Source organism: Enhydra lutris, unplaced genomic scaffold (assembly GCF_002288905.1).
Source record: "Enhydra lutris kenyoni isolate GAN:26980312 unplaced genomic scaffold, ASM228890v2 scaffoldscaffold7, whole genome shotgun sequence".
Classification (NCBI taxonomy): Eukaryota; Metazoa; Chordata; class Mammalia; order Carnivora; family Mustelidae; genus Enhydra; species Enhydra lutris.
In genome coordinates this window covers 4,313,503-4,334,376 of record NW_019154091.1, presented here as the reverse complement: position 1 = coordinate 4,334,376, position 20,874 = coordinate 4,313,503, and the positions used below count along the sequence as shown (strand labels likewise).

The window sequence follows — 20,874 nt, the reverse complement described above, 5'->3', positions numbered from 1 at the left end:
CTCTTGTCAGCTCTGATAGGTTCACTTTCAAGGTCTCTTTTTCACTTCTGAAGTTCAAGTTTTATCCTCAAGCTCCTGAAATATATAGTCCTATCTATAGCATTTTTTTCACTAGGAACATTTAAGCTCATAAATTATTTTTTTCCTCTTTTTGGAAATCTACTAACTATTTGGCAAAGATCATTTTTCTTCCCTTATAGATGAGCCAATGTTTCATTCATAAGTTTTATTCTTCACAAAATGTCTCCATTCTAATTGTTTGGAGGAATTAATTTTTTGGTACAACTTTTGTCTAGAGTGTTAAAATTAAAGAAGTTTCAGCCAGATGCCTTCTTATTTAAGACAAGACACTTCTAAAGCACATATAGTTAGTGTATAAAACACTAGCAATTGTCCCTTATATTTAATTTAAAACATTGAAACAAAATTGATAACAAGTAACAGTGGTATAAACCCCACACTTGAGAAACACAGCTGTTTCCATTTCATGTGAGTCTTTTTTAAAGATATTATTTGTTTGTTTGTTTATTGGGTGTGAAAGCAGGGGGAAAGGCAGAGGCAGGAGAGATAGAATCTTTTTTAAAACAATTTTTAAAAATTTTTATTAACATATAATGTATTATTAGCCCCAGGGGTACAGGTCTGTGAATCATCAGGTTTACACACTTCACAGCACTCACCATAGCACATACCTTCCCCAATGTCCATAACACAACCACCGCCCCCCCGAACAAACCTCATTTTGTTTTGTGAGATTAAGAGAGGAGAGACAGAATCTTAGGCAGGCTCCATGCCCAGCATGGAGCCCAATGACTGTGAGATCATGACTTGAGCTGAAATCATGAGCCAGAAGGTTAACTGACTGAGCCACCCAGGAGCTCCATCATCTGATTCTTTTTAAGTGACCGTCTAAAACAATTATTGATGCTTACCTTGTTTCTTTGATAGTTTTAAGAAAATGAGCTCAGAAGGTAAGCAATTTACCAAGGTCTACAAAAAGCATTTTGGCTTGTATTTCAACCTAACTGTCTTGACTCTGGGTCCCATTTTTCCCCCTTTGCATTAATTTGTTAAATATTACTTACTGAGTGATACTATATGCTAACCAGGCTCTGTATTATACATGTGGTATCTTTGTGGGGGAGGCAGAAACACAAATGAAAAATTACAAAGCAATTACGAAAAGTTCTGTAAAATTAGTAAGAAGAAAGAGATGTCAGCTTCACTGATGGGGGCGGGGGAAGGGCAGGGTTGCCAGGGAAACTTCCTAGAAGAGGCAATGTTTGAATTGGACTTTAAAGGATATTAAGTTTTCTCCAGAAAAAGAGAAGTAAGTGGTAGGAGAAGAGTATCCTGGGCAAAGGAAGAGCCTGTGAAAATACAATTGGGGCATGTAACAAATTTTGTGAGTAGGAAATGGCAGATGGATCTGCTTCACTACAAGGAGGGTTTTATATGATCTAGGGTCAGAGAGGTGAGGGCTGGCAGATGGAACAGCAGGAAAGGCTTATTATATGCACTATAGTGGTAATGTGGAACTCTTGATGAAAGTTTTAAGCAAAGGGTTGATGGTCTAGCTTTGTGGTTTAGAGAGAGATGCCTTATTTACCCAATTTCATTTAATCTTCCAGCATCCTATAAGTTGTATTATTAGCACCTTTTTGGGGGATGAGGCATCTAAGGAGTGGAGTGACTTGTCCAGGGTCACATAATTTGTGATTTGTTGTGGAAACTGAGCCCAGGCTTGTCTGACTCTAAAGTCTGGGTTCTAAGCACAGGTGGGCAGATTAATTTAGGGAGGAAGAGAGAACATGGTGGAGGTGAAATGGTGGTGGTGTTCTTTGTTTAGAAGTAAAGAATAGGGGAACAGAGATTTGATGTGAGTATGTGGTCTTTGAGGTGACTACAGAACAGTCAGGTGATGTCTGGAATCAGCAGACAGTCTCCAGAATGAAGCATCATTATCTTTCGCCTCCCAGGACACTTCATATACCTGAAAATGGCACTTATATCAACTTTCTGTCTGCTGTTGACTGAACTCGGATGTGTGTATGTGCGTGTGTTTTGTGAGAAGAAACATCTTCATAATTTCCTCATCCTTTTTTATTGTACTGGATTCACTTATTTAGAATGAAAGGAACAGAAAGTACTTTTGTCCTGCTGTACTTCTGTGCAAATATCTCAAAGCTTTTATGCAGCAGTCTGAGAGCTTAACAAACTTCTGAAAAGGGAAGAATTTTGCCTTGTGCTTTATAAGAAGTGAGGTGCTGGGTTTGTTTGTTTGTTTGTTTGTTTTTTCAGATATTCACTACAGCTTTCTGGTCATTTCTGGCAATATATATTAGAGTGTTGTCATTTTATTTTTCTGTGAGTGGCCATCACTTATATAATCAAAGGGGGATCACGGACAGTATATAAGAGAGTTTTAGTATCTAGAAATGGCAGGGGCAACTACCCATGAGGCAACTGATAATAAATATTGCCCATCCCAGGGGCATCACTGGAACATGCTGGAAACATCCAGTATTCACAGTGCACCAGGGTGTAGGTTGCAAGGCTCACAGAACACCTGGGTAATGTTAGCATAGTCATGTAATCATGAAGCACCAGGTAATATTGCTAGGAATGGGCTGGAATGTAGATACTAAAAACTTAGGTCTGTGGAAATAGGAATAGATTCTTATTTGATAAATACATGAACTGAGCTGACTGACATGGAAACAATATGTTTTTTTCTCCCTGCTGTTTCCATTTGCAGGTTTCGGCATGGAGGCAACCTTGCTCCTGGTGGTTGGCTTTTCCCACACCAAAGGGGTGGCCATCTCCTTTCTGGTGCTTGCTGTAGGATTTAGCGGCTTTGCTATTTCAGGTGAAGTGTCCTTTCATTTTCCAAATATTTTCTACAGATTCAGTAAGTCTTGGGAGGAAGGAAGAGAAAAGGAATATTCTATCACTTTCCTTTAGTAGCCAAGCCATTCTCAGGGAACAGGCTCTGGGCTAGAGAGTTTCATCATGTGGGAATGATAACCCCCCTGAGCCATGGGCAGAGGCACAAGCACATGCCCCAGATGAAGTGGTCCCTTCATACTTCAAGACCAGGTCACCCCTTCTCATAGAAGCTCTTGTAAAATTTTCGATTTTCATCTCTAACTAGAGAATGGCTAATATTAGCTCAAAAGTCAGGTTATATAGTCATTTGACATCATGTTATAAAATCCAAAGTTTTTTTTTTTTTTTTTTAGAGGGGAAAAGTCTTTAGATTTTGTCTTCTCCATAGCTTTCGGTTTCTAAAGAAGGAAATGCAGGTCTAGAGAGGGGAAGTGACTTTCCTAACAGGCGAGAGTAAGTACTAAGAATAATAATGATGCTAGTAAGAGCTAACCTTGACCAAGTGCAGACTCTGTTCCTGTGACTGTTCAAAGCCCTCTGTGAAATTCTCACACTACCCAAGGTGGCCTGAGTCTGTCTCCACATTTCACAGGAGTGAAGACCAGTCTACTTAGGGTGTGTGAGAGGCCAGGGCACTGTTATATCATGTCTTTGGGCTTCAGAAGCTCCCTAGGCACAACTGGACAAAAGAGTAAAATTCAGTTGTTCTCCTACTTTAAACCAGACTGTCACCCTGGCAGTGATCACCTACTGGACACTTTACACAGATGATGTGTATGTCACAACACTTTGAAGCAAGTAGGTAACATCACTAGTTTACTGAGGAGGTACCTAAAACTCAGAAAAATCAGATCTTTTTCTTTTGTCATATAGTTGGTAGCAAAGGAAGAAGTAAAGTGTAGTTCTGTCTGGCTCCAAGCCTGTGCTCTTTCTGCTGTTCTAGGCTGCCTGAAAGATCAGAGTAAGAATATCCCAGAACAGAAAAATATGGAACCTCTGATAGTTTTTTAAACCATCGTAAAATAAAGCCTTGATCTTTTCAAAGTAAATAGAGCTGTTGGACAGTGAAATTGGAGGCAGGGGGGTCTATTTTAAAAGTAACATGCAGCTAAGAAATTGGGTTTGGAGGTGCATAGACCTGATTTTGAGGCCTCTCTTTACTATTTGCTATTTATAAAAGAAAAAATGCTAAGTTATTTTATAAAAGAAAAAATGCTAAGTTATTTAAATTCTCAAGCCCTGGTTTCCTCACCTAGAAATTGGAGAGGTATAATGGCAACCTCACAGCGGTTGTTGGGAGATGGCCATGAACTTGAGATAATTCATGCATTCACTTACATTTCCTATGAGCCAGGTGCTGTTGGCAGCAGGAGGGAGAGTATAGCAGAAAAAAAAAATCATATGGCATCCTCATAAAGTTTACATTCTGGTAGAAATAAAGCATTTGAAACCCTTAGTCCAGTGCCAGATACACAACAAAATTAACAAGTATTTACTATTGTGAATTGTGTTGTTGAGTCATTATTCATTCACTTTAGCCCAGGACTTCTCAAATTTTGATGTACATACAAACCACCCCAGAATCTTGCCAAATGCAGATTCTGATTCAGCCCAAGATTCAGCATTTCCAACAAGCTCCCCAGCACTGCTGATGCTGCTGATCTATGGTCTATACTTTGAGTAGCAAAGATAAAGCCATCATGACTTGTTTCCAGTAGATGTGGAACACCTTTCTCTGATAGCCCTGTGATGCAAAAGGGATTCATATCCTGTGTCCAGAGATAATAAAATATTTAGGCTCACATTGTTCCTGGATTGGCAATTACACCATGATTGGAAGGAGACAAACCTAATATACCAAAAAACAGCACCTGCTTGCTTTCTTTCTTTCTCTTTCTTTCTTTCTTTCTTTCTTTTTGACAACCCAGTGAGAAGGATATTGCTATATCCATTTTACTAGTGAGGAAAGCAGAGTTTAGAAAGGTGACTTAACTTGCTCATGTAAATTGAACAGCTGGGATTGGAAAAATGGTTTACCTGACCCAGCAGTGACACTGTGGGAGGGACAAGGGCCCTGGGAACAATGATTCCTCAGCATCTTCTATCTACCCACTTTATAAGGAGTTCATAGGGATGCCAGGGATGATGGTACCATTCAGGAACTGATTATCAACAAGAGAGCTGACATAGGTGGGATTAGGAAGATACAGGGATGGGTGATCCTTATTTTGAGAAATGTCCTATGTAGAGAAGACAGACTCTCCTAGCTTGTGTGCTTTTTTTTTTTTTTTTTTTTTTTTTTTTTTGGTATCCACTACAGTATCCCAGTTTCTCAATGATCTTTTTCTCCTAAACACCAGGGTTGTGCAGCTAGAAATCTAAATGGCTTTTCTCACATTATCTTTAGCTGAACACAGATGCCTAGGCTTTGTATCAGAATATAATACTCAACGATCATACTAATTGCTTCTTATCTCTGGGTTCTTTTCTAATAAAGTGTTTATCACTTTCAAATCAACAGTAAGATTAATTAATCTTGCAGCTGTTTTATATTCTGATTGTCTGCCACTTTGATCTGAAAGAGAAGGTATATTTATTACAAAAAAGGTTTTCTCAAAATTCTCCCTGAATTGGAGGTAGGGAAAAACAACCAATATGCCAGATTAGGGCAAAAAAAATTTTTTTTAAATCCTATTTTCAGGTTCTTTGCACAGAATAGAGAATTAAAAAGCAAGGCAAAGAAAAACAAAAACATGAATAAGCAAAACCTACAATCTCTTGCAGTAATTTCAATGGCTCAAATGCATAATTAATTATTTATCAAGTGCATACTATGTACCAGACACTTTGCCTGTTCAGGTAAGATAGTGGTAAACAAGACAGATGGATAACCAGCCATAAAGAACGTTCATGTTGGTTTTCACTTCTACGTACCATGTCCTTAGCATACATTATTTAAGTTAATTCTCACAATTTTATAAGAATGATTATGCCAGCCGATAGAGGAAGAAACAGAGGTCCAGAACGTTTAAATCCTTTGTCCACGTTTGCATCTCAATGTGCAAGAGGCAGGTCTTTCTGACTCCAGAATGCTCACCTGGGCAACACTAGTAGAACCTGTTCCAAGGGCAGGCGGCCTCCTCCTTCGGAGCCTAGCCCCTTCCCCTGCCTTAGCTCTTCCCCCTTAATTCCATTCATTCATTTTTTTATTTTTTAAAGATTTTATTTATTTATTTGAAAGACAGAGCATGAGCAGAGGGAGTGGCAGAAGGAGAGGGAGAAGCAGGCTCCCCATTGAGCAGGGAGTTTGGGCTCCATCCCAGGACCCTGGGATTCTGAGCTCAAGGCAGGTGCTTAACCGACTAAGCCACCCATTCATTCCTCTCTCTGGATAAATAGTGAGGTGTTGGCATCTTATTGTTTTACCATTCCCAGGAGCATTATCATCCCATAGAAGAACTCAGAGAGAGGGAGATGCTCAGCCTGGCAGCTGCAGTGGGTGGTGTCCTTGTGGTGGTAGCAGTGCTGGTTAGCAGAGCTTAGCTGCTTGCCAAGGGCTCTTGCGTACATATTTCCTGAGGCTCATCTCACAGCATCTTTAGGAGTTAAGTAGTCATTTTACCCTCATATTAGAGAGGGGAAAACAAAGCCCTAAAACTTATGTAAGTGGTGAAAATAAGATTCAAATCCAGATTTACAAACTCCAAATCAAGTATGTATGTGAGAGTCTTTTGCAAGTTACAGAGGATTCTGCCAATGTTTGTGCAAATATTTGTTATCAAAAAAGGACCTTTTCCATTGTGTCATATGGCCACCAAGACAGGCTCACCTCCCGTGACCTTTTGGGAGTGAGTTAAGGACTAGGAGGGAGGGTTTTATAAGGCTAGGTTTGGTTCTAATCATACTCTGAGTAAACGTGCTCCTTTCGATTTTTTCAGTATTGCTCCAAAACACTGTTATTTTGGAGTTCCACCTAGGAGCACAGGTGTCACAATTCTCTCCATGGAGAACCCATGGGAGCTATTGCTGGTCAGTCACAGTTCATTTTTCTGCTACGTGCAGGCACGCCTGACAATTCTCAACCCAGCTGTGTCAGGAGAGGTGTTCATTAGTCATATGGTAGAGGAAGCCAAATAGATTGGTGAGAGTTAGGAAAAGCTGTGTTGTTACCAAAATGTTCTTGACTCTGATTTTGAGACTTTGGCTTCACTTTAGGTTTTAACGTCAACCACCTGGACATTGCCCCCCGCTATGCCAGCATTCTCATGGGGATCTCAAATGGAGTGGGGACCCTCTCTGGAATGGTCTGTCCCCTCATTGTTGGTGCAATGACCAAGCACAAGGTAATGGTCTCCTTTGGGACTCTGGGTTGCAGTATCAGAGGACTGAACTACTGTGCAAACTTGAGATCTCAAGGCCCTACCCCAGCCTGTAAATGTGTATGTCTTTGACCTTGGCTGAGTCATTTGAACTTTTTTCCTCCTCCTCCTTTTTTTTTTTTTTAATTATTGTTTATTTATGGCAAGAAGGTTGATTGAGGTTTGGTTCCACATTTCCTCAAGGGGTGTGTGTTGCGGGGGGTGGGGGAGAGAAATGAACATCATAGGGACCATTTAGAGACACAAAGAAGAAACTGAGGTGATCAACTCAGGATAAATAATTGACCCAAGATTGTTTTATAATTCTAAGTAATTAAACTTTATAGCCTATTCCCATCTATTACTTAGCATGTTCCAGTGTAAAGATATTAGTGTTGTTATACTTCCTTATTATGAAGAAAATGAACAATACATTAATGACCTTTTCTAAGAACCTTCAAGGGTGGGGCACTCAGTCATAACTGAACCTTTGTGTATTTAGAGGAGGGCGGGTAGTAGAGGAAGATCCCAGACTATCCAGAGTTCAACCAGAGGCCACATGATTTCTTAATCCCTGTCACTGAAAAGGTTTTAGGATGCTGCTTTGCACAAATAAAAATTTTCTGATTCTATGGAGTTTTTACCTGACTTTTCTTAGTTAGATTGCCTATTACTAATATGATTTTAGAAAGTCAGCTTCTTGGAGAAAAAAATGTAGGTTAACTTTTCTTCTTCTTCTTCTTCTTCTTCTTCTTCTTTAATAGAAAAGGAAGGTGGGATTTGGGGGTTTTATAGGCAGAAGTTCTTTGTTTTCCCTCTCTGTTCATGAGATTGTGGGATGGGTAACTTGACCACTAAATCTCAGATAATGACTTCACCTAACTTTAAACACAAATTCCCATTATTTTTCGATTTACCGTATCTTACACAGATAATATGATTAAAGTAAGCTATTGACAGTCAAGAGTGTGCAATTTCATAATTCAAATATTGTTATGTATCCAACAGCAAGCAAGAGGGAGACCTCTGATATTTAAAATGGTGGGTTCCTAAAGCAAGTTTAATGTAACCTACCATATGAATGGAAACCCCATTTGTATATTTAAAAGACCTGTGAAATGGTGCTGCATGTATTTTTACATATTATTTATTTTAATTATTATTTTTTTATTTTTATTTTTTAAAAAGGTTTTATTTATTTATTTGAGAGGAAGAGAGAGCATGAGAGAGAGAGAGAGAGATCACGAGCAGTGGGGAGGAGTAGAAGGAGAAGCAGGCTTCCTGCTGGGCAGGGAGCCCAACAATAGACTCAATCCTAGGACCCTGGGATCATGACCTGAGCCAAAGGCAGATGCCTAACCTATTGAGCCACCCAGTCTCCCCCATATTGTTTATTTTAAAAAGTAGTTGTCTAAATTAAAAAATGCACATTCATGGTTGTCTCTAATTTCTGTATTCACTGTTGTGTTAATTTTCATTTCTTAAACATGCAAATTCTGTTTGGCTCCTGGGCTGGCTTCTGCCACACACCTTCCCTAGAAGCACAGCATTGCAGTTGGTTGTGGGCGGAGATTTTGTCCCCGTGGAAGCTTCTAGAACAAACTGTTAATCTCTATTTTTGGTTAAAACACATTAATTGTTACTATATTTCCTTGTCTAGACCCGTGAGGAATGGCAGAATGTGTTTCTTATAGCTGCTCTGGTGCACTACAGTGGTGTGATCTTCTATGGAGTCTTTGCTTCAGGGGAGAAACAGGAGTGGGCTGACCCTGAGAATCTCTCTGAGGAGAAGTGTGGGATCATTGACCAAGATGAATTAGCCGAGGAGACAGAACTCAACCATGAGAGTTTTGCAAGTCCCAAAAAGAAGATGTCTTATGGTGCCACCACCCAGAATTGTGAAGTCCAGAAGAAATGGAGAGGACAGAGGGGAGTGACCCTTGATGAAGAAGAGCTGACATCCTACCAGAATGAAGAGAGAAACTTCTCAGATTCAGCCTAAAGTCTGAGGGGCACTTCCATCTTCTCCTTACATAGAGTCAGAAAGTATCCATACCTATTGCCTTCCCCATAGCCCGGCTTGCTAGAGGGTCAAATATGGTGATACTGGAGGTTGGGGGTGGTGGGGGGAGGAGAGGAAATCTAATCAGCAATAGAGAAAGAAAGGAAAATATCTTGCAATGACATGTTAGGGTATGGAGCTCACTCTCAGTTGACAAAATGGTGATAAATATATAATTTTTTGGATTGGCAGTTGGCTCTTCTCAAAGAAGTGTTCTGAAAGTTCAGTTCAAAGTTCAGTTCTCAAAGTACTGAACTTATTCAGGAAGGAATGACTAGAAGAATAAGGGAGACAGTACCAAGCTGTTCAAAGAAAAACCAAAGGAACTGAGACTATTTGGCCTGGAGCAAAGAAAGCAGTAGCTGTCTCTACGTTTCTGAGGGCAGCCATGCAGAAGAGGGTTTCCTATTCCCAATAAAGGCCACTGCTCATGGAGGTCCTGCATTGTGCCAGGTGCTTTATAAACATTCTCATTTAATCCCCACACTGCTACGACATATTTCTTGCCTTCATTTTACAGCTAAGGAAGCTAAAGCAACAAGATATTGATTTGCCCAAGGGCCAGGACTGAGATTGGTGCAGTCCAAAACAGGTGGCAGTTTTGGGGAAGAAGTTTTCACCTCAGTGTAGAGAAGACTTTTTTTTTTTTAAATAATGAAAACTGAAACTTGACAGGGTTGTCTTGGGAATAATTCCCTATTTTGGCAGACATGGGGGATGGGAAACATCTGGTTTGGTGTGAAAGCATTGCCATTGTATGAGGCGCTGGATTCAAAGATCCTGAGTTTGGAGAGAGGTTAAAACATAACAAAGAGAAGAAAGGAGAAAGAAAAGAAAAAAAAAAAAAGAAAGAAAAGGATAAAAGCTAAATAAGATAGCCATATTTTCAGGAATCTGATGTCCAGAATGGCTGAGAGGAAGTAAGCAAAGGGTTGGCTAAATTTTGACCCTTCATGGCATCAAGAATTTAGTTAAATAAATAATGCCCCAAATTACTTATACATCTTTAAGACATTCAATAATTTAAGAAGTAGGTTCATGTGTTTTATTAGGTAAAATTCTCTTGGAAGAGTCTTCTGTTTTAAAAAAATGTGTATCTTTAGCCATTTCTGCTAGTGATATTTGGAAGTTTGATTAAACTATGCACAACTATGGTTGAAGTATTCCTAATGATTGTATTTGGAATGTTATTGGGAAAAACCAAAATAACATAATAGTAATTATATAGGGAAATGAAATGAAAGCATGAATGAAAGCACCTGTAACAACTAGACCTATAGCTAATCTTGAAAAATTCATCTTTGATCACATAAGGCAATAACATGGATACTCTCTAGATATATTTTAAAATCTAATGTTATTTTAAAATTTAAAGTTGGCATGTAAGGTACTGTTTGAAAATAAAATTGTTTTCTTGTTCATTGGTTTTGAAAATTTTGTTTCTACTTTCAGAAGAAAAATATAATGTCAAAGAAAAATTATAGATTTAGTTGTAGTTTATTATAAAGTGTTTTTTGTAAGTTATACCATGTACATTTCTTGTTGCTAGTTGTATCAGCAGAGTTGCAAAAGGGTAATTTTGAGAGAAAAAAAGAATTGTCTGACTCTCTAGTAAATAATATCCTGTATATCATTGGTATATAATTTATGTTATCTTATATCTTTAAATCTCTTTAATGAGTGAATGCATGTAAGTCCCATACAACAGTTCCTGGCATGTAGAAAGTGCTCAATAAATATTAACTATTATCATCATTATCATCCTGCAACCTTTCTGGGAACTTTTCAGTTGAAAAGAAAGCATACCATATACTTCTCATCCATCAGCCATAGAATTTGTTGTGAAGGTTGTGTTGTTTTCTAAGTTAAAAAAAGAGAGAGAGAGAAATTTACAGTAGCTAGTGTTTTATTTTTTCTTCTGTTAATAAACTCAAATAACTTTTAAAAAACTCATGATAATCCTTGAGGTAATATTGAAGATCTCAATACAAAGCTATATTTGCTCCATCAATTTAGAGTCAATGTCATATGCAGAAATCCCACATTTTGAGAAATCAAAGCATTTAAGGTGCCTGTAACTTGCCCTTCTAATATTAAAGAAAGAAAAAAGAATGGAGCCCTGGATCATTGTGTTGAAAATGAAAACACATTATTTTGTTGTGTTGGGTTCTGCAAAGATTGCATTGCACAGATTATTACATTCAAACACCAGACAGATGCAGTTTTAGTCCATGTATATTTTGCTGCAAATATCCATTTGTAGGTTAACCCAGGAAACAAACTGTAAATTCAGCAGAAGGGATGGGAAAGCCTGAAGTGTTGGATTCTTGAGACAAGAAAGGTTTGACTTTTTGTAAAGAATGCAACTCTTGGAAGACTCCTAAATATGACTAAAAAAATTATTCAAGAAATCAAGACACATTTGTTATCCCTCTATGGATGTGAAGTTCAACAGGTAAGAACTGAAATGTGCTGTTTATCTTTCACACTGCCTCCTTCTGACCCCAACACACCTGTTCTTCTTCTGTCTCTGTTTCTTTTCTCAGCTAATCACATCACTCTTTGCTGGAGCTAGGAATCTTGGAGTCATTTTTGACTTTTAAAAAAGTAATTCTTTCTCTCTCTCTTCCCCGCCAAATCTATTTAATTTTATTTGCAGTCTGTGATCAATGTCTTACATTGGTTTTGGAAAAATTTCAGCTGTTTTCTCTTCTGATACTGCTTTTGCTTCACCTGTGTGCAATTTCTAAGGGTCCAGCTAAATGGATGCTGGACAGGATGTGGGACAGTCTTTTCCGTATCTCTTCTACGTTTTCTATATTTTCTAGACTTTTTCCTCTTTCTGTGTCATTCTGGATATCTTCTGATTTTTTAAAGTTCTTTATTTCTCTCTTCAGCAAGGTCTAATCTGGTAAAAAGAAATCCATTTTGTTGTTCATTTTAGTTACTGTATTTTCAGTTTGAGAATTTTATTGATTCTTTCAAAGTTCTACTATGTCTTCTGAGAAATATTTCTAGTTCTCTGCTGAAATTTTCAATCCTGTATTTTATTTCCTGGAACACAGTAAGCTAATTATTTTGAAGTCTATTCAGTGCCAATATCTGGAGACCATGTAATTCTGTTTCTATTTTCTGTGGGTTTTGCTGATTCTTGTTCAAATTATCTTATCTTGGTCTGTACTTGGTTTTCCCTGTATCCAAAATTGTATTTGAAAAATTATTTGGGGGCACCTGGGTGGCTCAGTGGGTTAAAGCCTCTGTCTGCGGCTCAGGTCATGATCCCAGGGTCCTGGGATCAAGCCCCGCATCAGGCTCTCTGCTCAGCGGGGAGCCTGCTTCTTCCTCTCTCTCTCTCTGCCTGCCTCTCTGCCTACTTATGATCTCTGTCTGTCAAATAAATAAAAAATAAATAAATTAATTAATTAAAAAAAAAGAAAGAAAAATTATTTGTAGAGGGGCACCTGGGTGGCTTAGTTGGTTAAGTGTCTGGCTATTGGTTTCAGCTTAGGTCATGATCTTGGGGTCATGGGATCACCTAGGGCTTCACACTCAGAGGGATGTCAGCTTGAGATTTTCTCTCCTTCTCCCTCTGCCCTTCCCCCAATCATGCTTGCTCTTGTTCCCTCTCTAAAATGAATAAATAAATAAATCTTGGGGGGGAAAAAAAAAGAAAAATTGTTTGTAGAAATGATTTTAGGTTTAAAATAATGCCTTTTTTCCTTTCTCTGTCCAGAAAGGATTTTTGGTTGTTTTTTTCCAAGAGCCCAGAGAGTTTCCAGTTGTGAAATCTGAGATCTTCTGGGCCACCCAGATGACTCAAAGCTGGGCTACCGGCAGCATGAAGGCTCTTTTACTCTCATTTCAACTTCATTCCTAGATTATAGAACATCAAGGTCTCAACCCACACTGCTGTGCATTACTGTGGGTCTATACCAAGCCCTCAAACTGCTCAGCTATCAAGCACTGGCTTTGTTATAATTAACAAATGCTCCCAGGAGAAAAGTGGCCTCAAATGCCAGGCTCACTTCTCAGGATTTTTGTCTTCACCAAGATGGCCAGATGGTAGCCAGGAAACTTTTCACTTCTATGCTGACTCTCCAATGCTGTTGAACAGACACTAAAAAAGACATCCCCCCCACCCCAGCTTTTCTAGTGTGAAGGTTCACCTGAACTAAGTAGCCTGTCATTAATGGACGATGAAGTCCTTTTTATTTTCACAAATTCTCTTGAACAGATTTATCTCTCTAGAAATAGTGTGGTAATAAACCTCAAATCTCAGCGGCTTAATAGAGCAAATGTTGGTTTCTCTCTGATGTTGCTAATCGAGTGTGGGTTTAGTTGGGTGGCCCGGAAGCTTGTTTCAGACACTCACTCAGGTATCTAGGATTTGTCTTTTTCTCCACTCACATCTTACAGTTCACCATTTGGAACATATGACTTCTGTTATCACCATGCAAAGGGGAAGGAAGGCACATTGGCTATTTACTGCCTCACTTGGATATGACACTGTCATTTCTTTTCTTTTTTTTTTTTTAATTTTTTATTTTATTTTATTACTTATTTTTATTAACATATAACATATTATTTGGCCCAGGAGTAGAGGTCTGTGAATCATCAGGCTTACACACTTCACAGCACTCCCCATAGCACCTACCCTCCTCAATACCCATAATCCAACCACCCTCTTCATACCCCCTCCCCCCAGAAACCCCTCAGTTTGTTTTGTGAGATTAAGAGTCTCTTATGGTTTTTCTCCCTCCTGATCTCATCTTGTTTCATTTTTTCCTTCCCTAGCCCCGAAACCTCCCACTCTGCCTCTCAAATTCCCCATATTAGGGAGATCATATCATAATTGTCTTTCTCTGACTGACTTATTTTGCTTAGCATAATACCCTCTAGTTCCATCCACATTGTTGCAAATGGCAAGAGTTCATTCCTTTTGGTGGCTGCATAATATTCCATTGTATATACATATACCACATCTTCTTTATTCATTCATCTGTTGATGGACATCTAGGTTCTTCTATAGTTTGACTCTTGTGGACACTGCTGCTATAAATATTCAGGTGCACGTGCCCCTTCAGATCACTACTTTTGTATCATTAGGGTAAATACCCAGTAGTGTGATTCCTGGGTCATAGGGTAGCTCAACTTTTTGATGAATCTCCATACTGTTTCCAAAGTGGCTACACCAGCTTGCATTCCCACCAGCAGTGTAGAGGGTTCTCCTTTCTCTGCATCCTCTCCAACATCTGTCATTTCCTGACTTGTTAATTTTAGCTATCCTGGTTGGTGTGAGGTGGTATCTCATTGTGGTTTTGATTTATATTTCCCTGATGTCAAGTGATGTGGAGCATTTTTTCATGTGTCTGTTGATCATCTGGATGTCTTCTTTGCAGAAATGTCTGTTCTCTGCCCATTTCTTGAGTGGATTATTTGTTCTTTGGGTGTTGACTTTGAGAAGTTCTTTATAGATTTTGGATACTAGCTCTTTATCTGATATGTCATTTGCAAATATCTTCTCCCATTCTGTCAGCTGTCTTTTGGTTTTGTTGACTGTTTCCTTTGCTGTGCCAAAGCTTTTGATCTTCATGAAGTCCTAATAGTTCATCTTTGCCCTTGCTTCCTTTGCCTTTGGCGATGTTTCTAGGAAGAATTTACTGTGGCTGAGGCCGAAGAGGTTGCTGCCTATGTTCTCCCCTAGGATTTTGATGGATTCCTGTCTCACATTGAGGTCATTCGTCCATTTGGAGTCTATTTTTGTGTGTGGTGTAAGGAAATGGTCCAATTTCATTTTTCTGCATGTGGCTGTCCAATTTTCCCAACACCATTTGTTGAAGAGACTGTCTTTTTTCCATTGGACATTCTTCCCTGATTTGTTGAAGATTAGTTGACCATAGAGTTGAGGGTCTATTTCTGGGCTCTCTATTCTGTTCCATTGATCTATGTGTCTGTTTTTGTGCCAGGACCATACTGTCTTGATAATAACAGCTTTGTAATAAAGTTTGAAGTCTGGAATTGTGATGCCACCAACTTTGGTTTTCTTTTTCAACATTTTTCCTCTGGCTATTCGGGTTCTTTTCTGGTTCCATATAAATTTTAGGATGATTTGTTCCATTTCTTTGAAAAAAATGGTGGATGGCATTTTGATAGGAATTGCATTAAATGTGTAGATTGCTTTAGGTAGCATAGACATTTTCACAATATTTGTTCTTTCAATTGATGAGCATGGAAGGTTTTTCCATTTCTTTGTGTCTACCTCAATTTCTTTCATGAGTCCTTGATAGTTTTCTGAGTATAGATTCTTTGCCTCCTTGGTCAGGTTTATTCCTAGGTATCTTATGGTTTTTGGGTGTAATTGTAAATGGGATTGACTCCTGAAGTTTTCTTTCTTCTGTCTTGCTCTTGGTGTATAGAAACGCAACTGGTTTCTGTACATTGATTTTATATCCTGACACTTTACTGAATTCCTGTAACAGTTCTAGTGGTTTTGGAGTGGAGTCTTTTGGGTTTTCCACATAAAGTATCCTATTATCTGCAAAGAGTGAGAGTTTGACTTCTTCTTTGACAATTCAGATGACTTTAATTTCTTTTTATTGTCTGATTGCTGAGGCTAGGACTTCTAATACTATGTTGAATAGCAGTGGTGATAGTGGACATCCCTGCTGTGTTCCTGATATGAGGGGAAAAGCTCTCAGTTTTTCCCCTTTGAGAATGATATTCGCTGTGGGTTTTTCATAGATGGCTTGATGATATTGAGGATGTACTCTCTATCCCTACACTTTGAAGAGTTTTGATCAAGAAAGGATCCAGTACTTTGTCAAATGTTTTTTCAGCATCTGTTGAGAGTATCATATGGTTCTTGTTCTTTCTTTTACTAATGTATTGTGTCACATTGATTGATTTGTGGATGTTGAACCAATCTTGCAGCCCAGGAATAAATCCCACTTGGTTATGATGAATAATCCTTTTAATGTACTGTTGGATCCTATTGACTAGTATTTTGGTGAGAATTTTAGCATTTGTGTTCATCAAGGATATTGGCCTGTGATTCTCTTTTTTGATGGGGCATTGTCTGGTTTTGGGATCAAGGTAATGTTGGCCTCATAAAATGCATTTGGCAGTTTTCCTTCCATTTCTATTTTTTGGAACAGTTTCAGGGGAATAGAAGTTAATTCTTCTTTAAATGTTTGGTAGAATTCCCCTGGGAAGCTGTCTGGCCCTGGGCTCTTGTTTGTTGGGAGATTTTTGATGACTGCTTCAATCTCCTTACTGGTTATGGGTCTGTTCAGGTTTTCTGTTTCTTCCTGGTTCAGTTGTGGTAGTTTATATGTCTCTAGGAATGCATCCATGTCTTCCAGATTGTCAAATTTCCTGGCATATAGCTGCTCATAATATGTTCTTATAATTGTTTGTATTTCTCTGGTGTTGGTTGTGATCTCTCCTCTATCATTCATGATTTTATTTATTTGGGTCCTTTCTCTTTTCTTTTTGATAAGTCTGGCCAGGGGTTTAACAATCTTATTAATTCTTTCAAAGAAACAGCTCCCAGTTTCATTGATTTGTTCTACAGTTCTTTTGGCTTCTATTTCTTTGATTTCTGCTCTGATCTTTATTATTTCTGTTCTCCTGCATGGTTTAGGCTTTCTATGCTGTTCTTTCTTCAGCTCCTTTAGGTGTAGGGTTGGGTGGTGTACTTGAGACCTCCTTGTTCCTTGAGAAAGGCTTGGATCATTATATACTTTCCTCTCAGTACCGCCTTTGCTGTGTCCCACAGATTTTGAACAGTTGTGTTTTCATTATCATTTGTTTCCATGAACTTTTCAATTCTTCTTTAATTTCCTGGTTGACCCATTCATTCTTTATTAAGATACTCTTTAGCTTCCATGTATTTGAGATATTTTAAACTTTCCTCTTGTGATTGAGTTCTAGCTTCAGAGCATTATGGTATGAAAATATGTAGGGAATGACCCCAATCTTTTGGTTCCAGTTGAGACCTGATTTGTGACCCAGCATGTGATCTATTCTGGAGAATGTTCCATGTGCACTAGAGAAGAATGTGTATTCTGTTGCTTTGGGATGAAATGTTCTGAATATATCTGTGATGTCCATCTGGTCCAGTGTGTCATTTAAGGCCTTTATTTCCTTGTTGATCTTTTGCATGGATGATCTGTCCATTTCAGTGAGGGGGGTGTTAGAGTCCCCTACTATTATTGTATTATTGTTGATGTGTTTCTTTGATTTTGTTATTAATTGGTTTACAGATTTGGCTACTTCCATGTTAGGGGCATAGATATTTAAAATTGTTAGATCTTCTTGTTGGACAGACCCTTTGAGTATGATATAGTGTCCTTCCTTATATATTTTTTTGGTAGAACAGAGTTCTATTCAAGTGGGTGAATAGAACAGAGCTACCCACTTGATTTTGGTTGTACTTTGGTCTCTTAGAAACTACCTCCCAAAATATTAAAGAAAGAAAAACTTATATATATATATATATATATATATATATATACACACACAAAAAAAAAATAAGGGTAAACATGATAAAGGGATGGAATATGACTATAAAGATGAAAATTTAAAAAAAATACTAAGAAAGGAATTGATAAGATAAGTTGGTTGGAAAAAGAAAGAAGAAAAAAGAAAAAAAAAAACAAACGGTGGAGGGTAGAGAATGTGCTCCAGCAGGAGACTTAACAAAACCCTGTGCTAGATTTAGGGCATATTTTGATGTATTTGGAGAAATTGTATCCCAAAAATTTTTTGAAAAAATAAACCCTATATGCATACAAAAAATAAGGTTAAATACAATGAAGGATGAAATATGACTATAATAATGAAGGTTTTAAAAGATCTTTTAAAGAAAGTTATTAAGATAAACTAGTTAAAAATGTTAAAAGAGGAAAGAGGGAAAGTTAAAAAAAATTAGAAGAAGAAAAAAAATTTAAAAAATTTAATTTAACTTTGCAAGGCTAAAGGATCATGGGGAGAAAAGCCATGAATTCCATGCATTGCTTTCCCCTATCTCTGGAACTTCACTGTTTTCCTTGATCAGTGAGCTTGGTCTTGGCTGGATGTTCTTGCTGATCTTCTGCAGGAGCTGCCTGTTGTAGTGAGTATCAGAAGTCTTTGCCCGAGGCAAAATTGCGCCACCCTTGCCAGGGGCCTGGCTCAGAAATCTGCTCAAGTTCTCTCTTGGGAGTTTTTGTTCCCTGAATGCTTTCTGCAGAGCTCTGGAGGATGGGAATGAAAATGGCGGCCTCCCAATCTCCAGCTCGAAGGACCTGAGAAGTGGGGGCCCCACTCCTCAGTGCGCCCTCAGAGAAAAGCGCTCAATCCCTCCTGTCTCCCTGGTCTCCGGTTGCACTCCATGCTTACCTGGGCTGTGATCGAGCATTTCTATCTCTGACCCACAGCCCCATTTGGAGTCTCCAAACCCAGAAGATTCCTGCCTCCAGAGGAGGAAGGTGAGTCTCCCTGGATCTGCCACTTGTGGGGACCCTGCTGAAAGAGCAGTGGCCTGACTGTGCTGTGGATCACAGTTTAAGGTAACCCCAGAGCTGAGAGCTCACTCCTCACCTCTGTTGTTGTAGTTGGCTTCCCCGCTCCAATACCTTGGAGCTCTGCAACACTCAGACACCCCTGATCTTTCAGTGACCCCGCAGGTCATGAGACTACACTGTCTCTGAGAGGGCTCCACCCCCACTTAGCCTCTGGAGCAATATCCCTCAGTGGAGCAGACTTCTAAAAGTTCTGATTTTGTGCTCTGTTGCTCCACTACTTGCGGGGAGCCATGGTCTATCTTCCCATTGCTTCGGATTCACTTCTCTGTACATCCTACCTTTCAGAAAGTGGTCAATTTTCTGTTCCTAGAATTGCTGCTCTTCTCTTCAATCTCCTGTTGAGTTTTTAGGTGTTCAGAATGGTTTGATAACTATCTAGCTGAACTCCTGCGACCTGATGTCATTTCAGTCTGCTACTCCTCCACCATCTTGACACAGTCATTTCTGCTTCTAGTCCATCAACCTACACTAGTCATAGTCCACAACCTAAACTAGTCAATCTAACTTCAGAGGTGGCTGGGACATGAAGGAGAGCCTGTGGATCCTGAGAGTGAACACTAATTACATCTCTACTCAGCTCTAGCCCAGGTTTAGTGTCTTTTGAACTCTCATGTGGCATGCTGAATTAGTTCCCTAACTCCAAGTGCTATAAATGATGTGACTCCACTTTGTGGCATTCTGGAAGATCTGAACTAGGTTGTAGGGAGTAAATTTTATAAGGGAGGGAGTTTTGAGCCCCAAATTCAATTCAATCTCATTAGAGTAGAATAAATTCTGGCCTGATTCAAATCTGAGTTAATAACCACATGGACCTATTTGAAGGACAAGGAAAACTATGTTTTTCTTTAGATTTCACATATTACTATGTCCCAGACCTTATGCTAAGGCTTTTCCATAGATGATCATTTAGTTTTCATGACAATCCCATGAGGAAGGTTCAACTGCTTATTTCAAACATTTATTAATAAGTAAGTGGTGTTTCAGAGCAGAATTTAAATGTAAGACTCTAGTGGACATATTTTAATCTTAATTCTTAATTTTTAATCTGTTCTCCACTGCTTCTCCTGGGCTGCAGTAATTTCAGACAGTGGTGAGTCTCAAAGTCAGGAGAGTGTCCCAGTTATCTCAGTGAGGATGAGCCAGCTGATGGAATGAGCCCTGGTAGTTTAGTCTAGACCCATGCACAGGGACAGGTGAAACAGCAGATGAACAGGTGAGATCCCTCTTCTCATTAGCTACTGGACTAAAATGAGATTAAGAATCAGAGGCCCTTATCTTTTCCCTATTTCCCTGACTACACAAAGTGTAACATGGAAAGTTTGAACCCAATGTTTACTGGGCATGTGTGTCTTGGGGAGTGGGGGGCAGGTTCCACAGGATTGAATTTCTTCCAGGTCCTGGAACCCCAGTTATGGAAACACAAACACAAGAAAGGAGGTGAAAATTGCATTTAGGAAGTTGAATGGGGATACATCAGTCTTAACTGACCTTGGTAGAACTGAAAAAAAGAAGGAAGCTGTTTTGAGTTACTGCACCCACAGAAGCTGAAGAATTGAAGGCACCAGCACCAAGTACCTCTGGAGGATGGGGAGGAGCAGGGGTAGAATGAGATCAGAGGACGGGGGCTGAAAACAAGGATTGGTTGAAAGTGAGAGTTGCCAGATTTCCCAACCCTGCTGAAAATGCATATACAGAGCAGTTATAACCCCAGAGTCTGTCCCTGATCAGCTCAACCAAGGAACTGTTTCTCTCCATACCTAGTGGAAATATGTTAATTTTCTGGACAGGAACTCTCTGGACTCAAGAACACCTGTCATAGTTCAATATAAGCTTCAAAAGGTAGAGATTTTAGTCTGTTGTGGTCACCAATATATCTCAAGTACCTAGAACAGTGCCTGGCTTTAATAGTCATTTGGTAAATATTTGTCTAAGGAATAAATGAATGAACCTTAGTAAACACAGGGAAATTAATTAACAGCTTGCATACTGAACACTGAAA

General features: G+C 39.0%; 1 protein-coding gene across 2 annotated transcripts in view; it reads left to right on the top strand.

Moving 5' to 3' along the window:
• The window catches only part of LOC111142222 (solute carrier family 17 member 8), a 43,250-nt gene extending 34,001 nt beyond the window's left edge, over window positions 1-9,249 (top strand). For both annotated transcript variants that reach the window (XM_022495253.1, XM_022495252.1), the window contains 3 exons: window positions 2,759-2,869; window positions 7,105-7,232; window positions 8,908-9,249. In XM_022495253.1, the coding sequence (XP_022350961.1) occupies window positions 2,759-2,869; window positions 7,105-7,232; window positions 8,908-9,249 (581 nt within the window). The remainder of the gene's footprint in view (window positions 1-2,758; window positions 2,870-7,104; window positions 7,233-8,907) is intronic.
• Window positions 9,250-20,874: the final 11,625 nt, after the last annotated feature.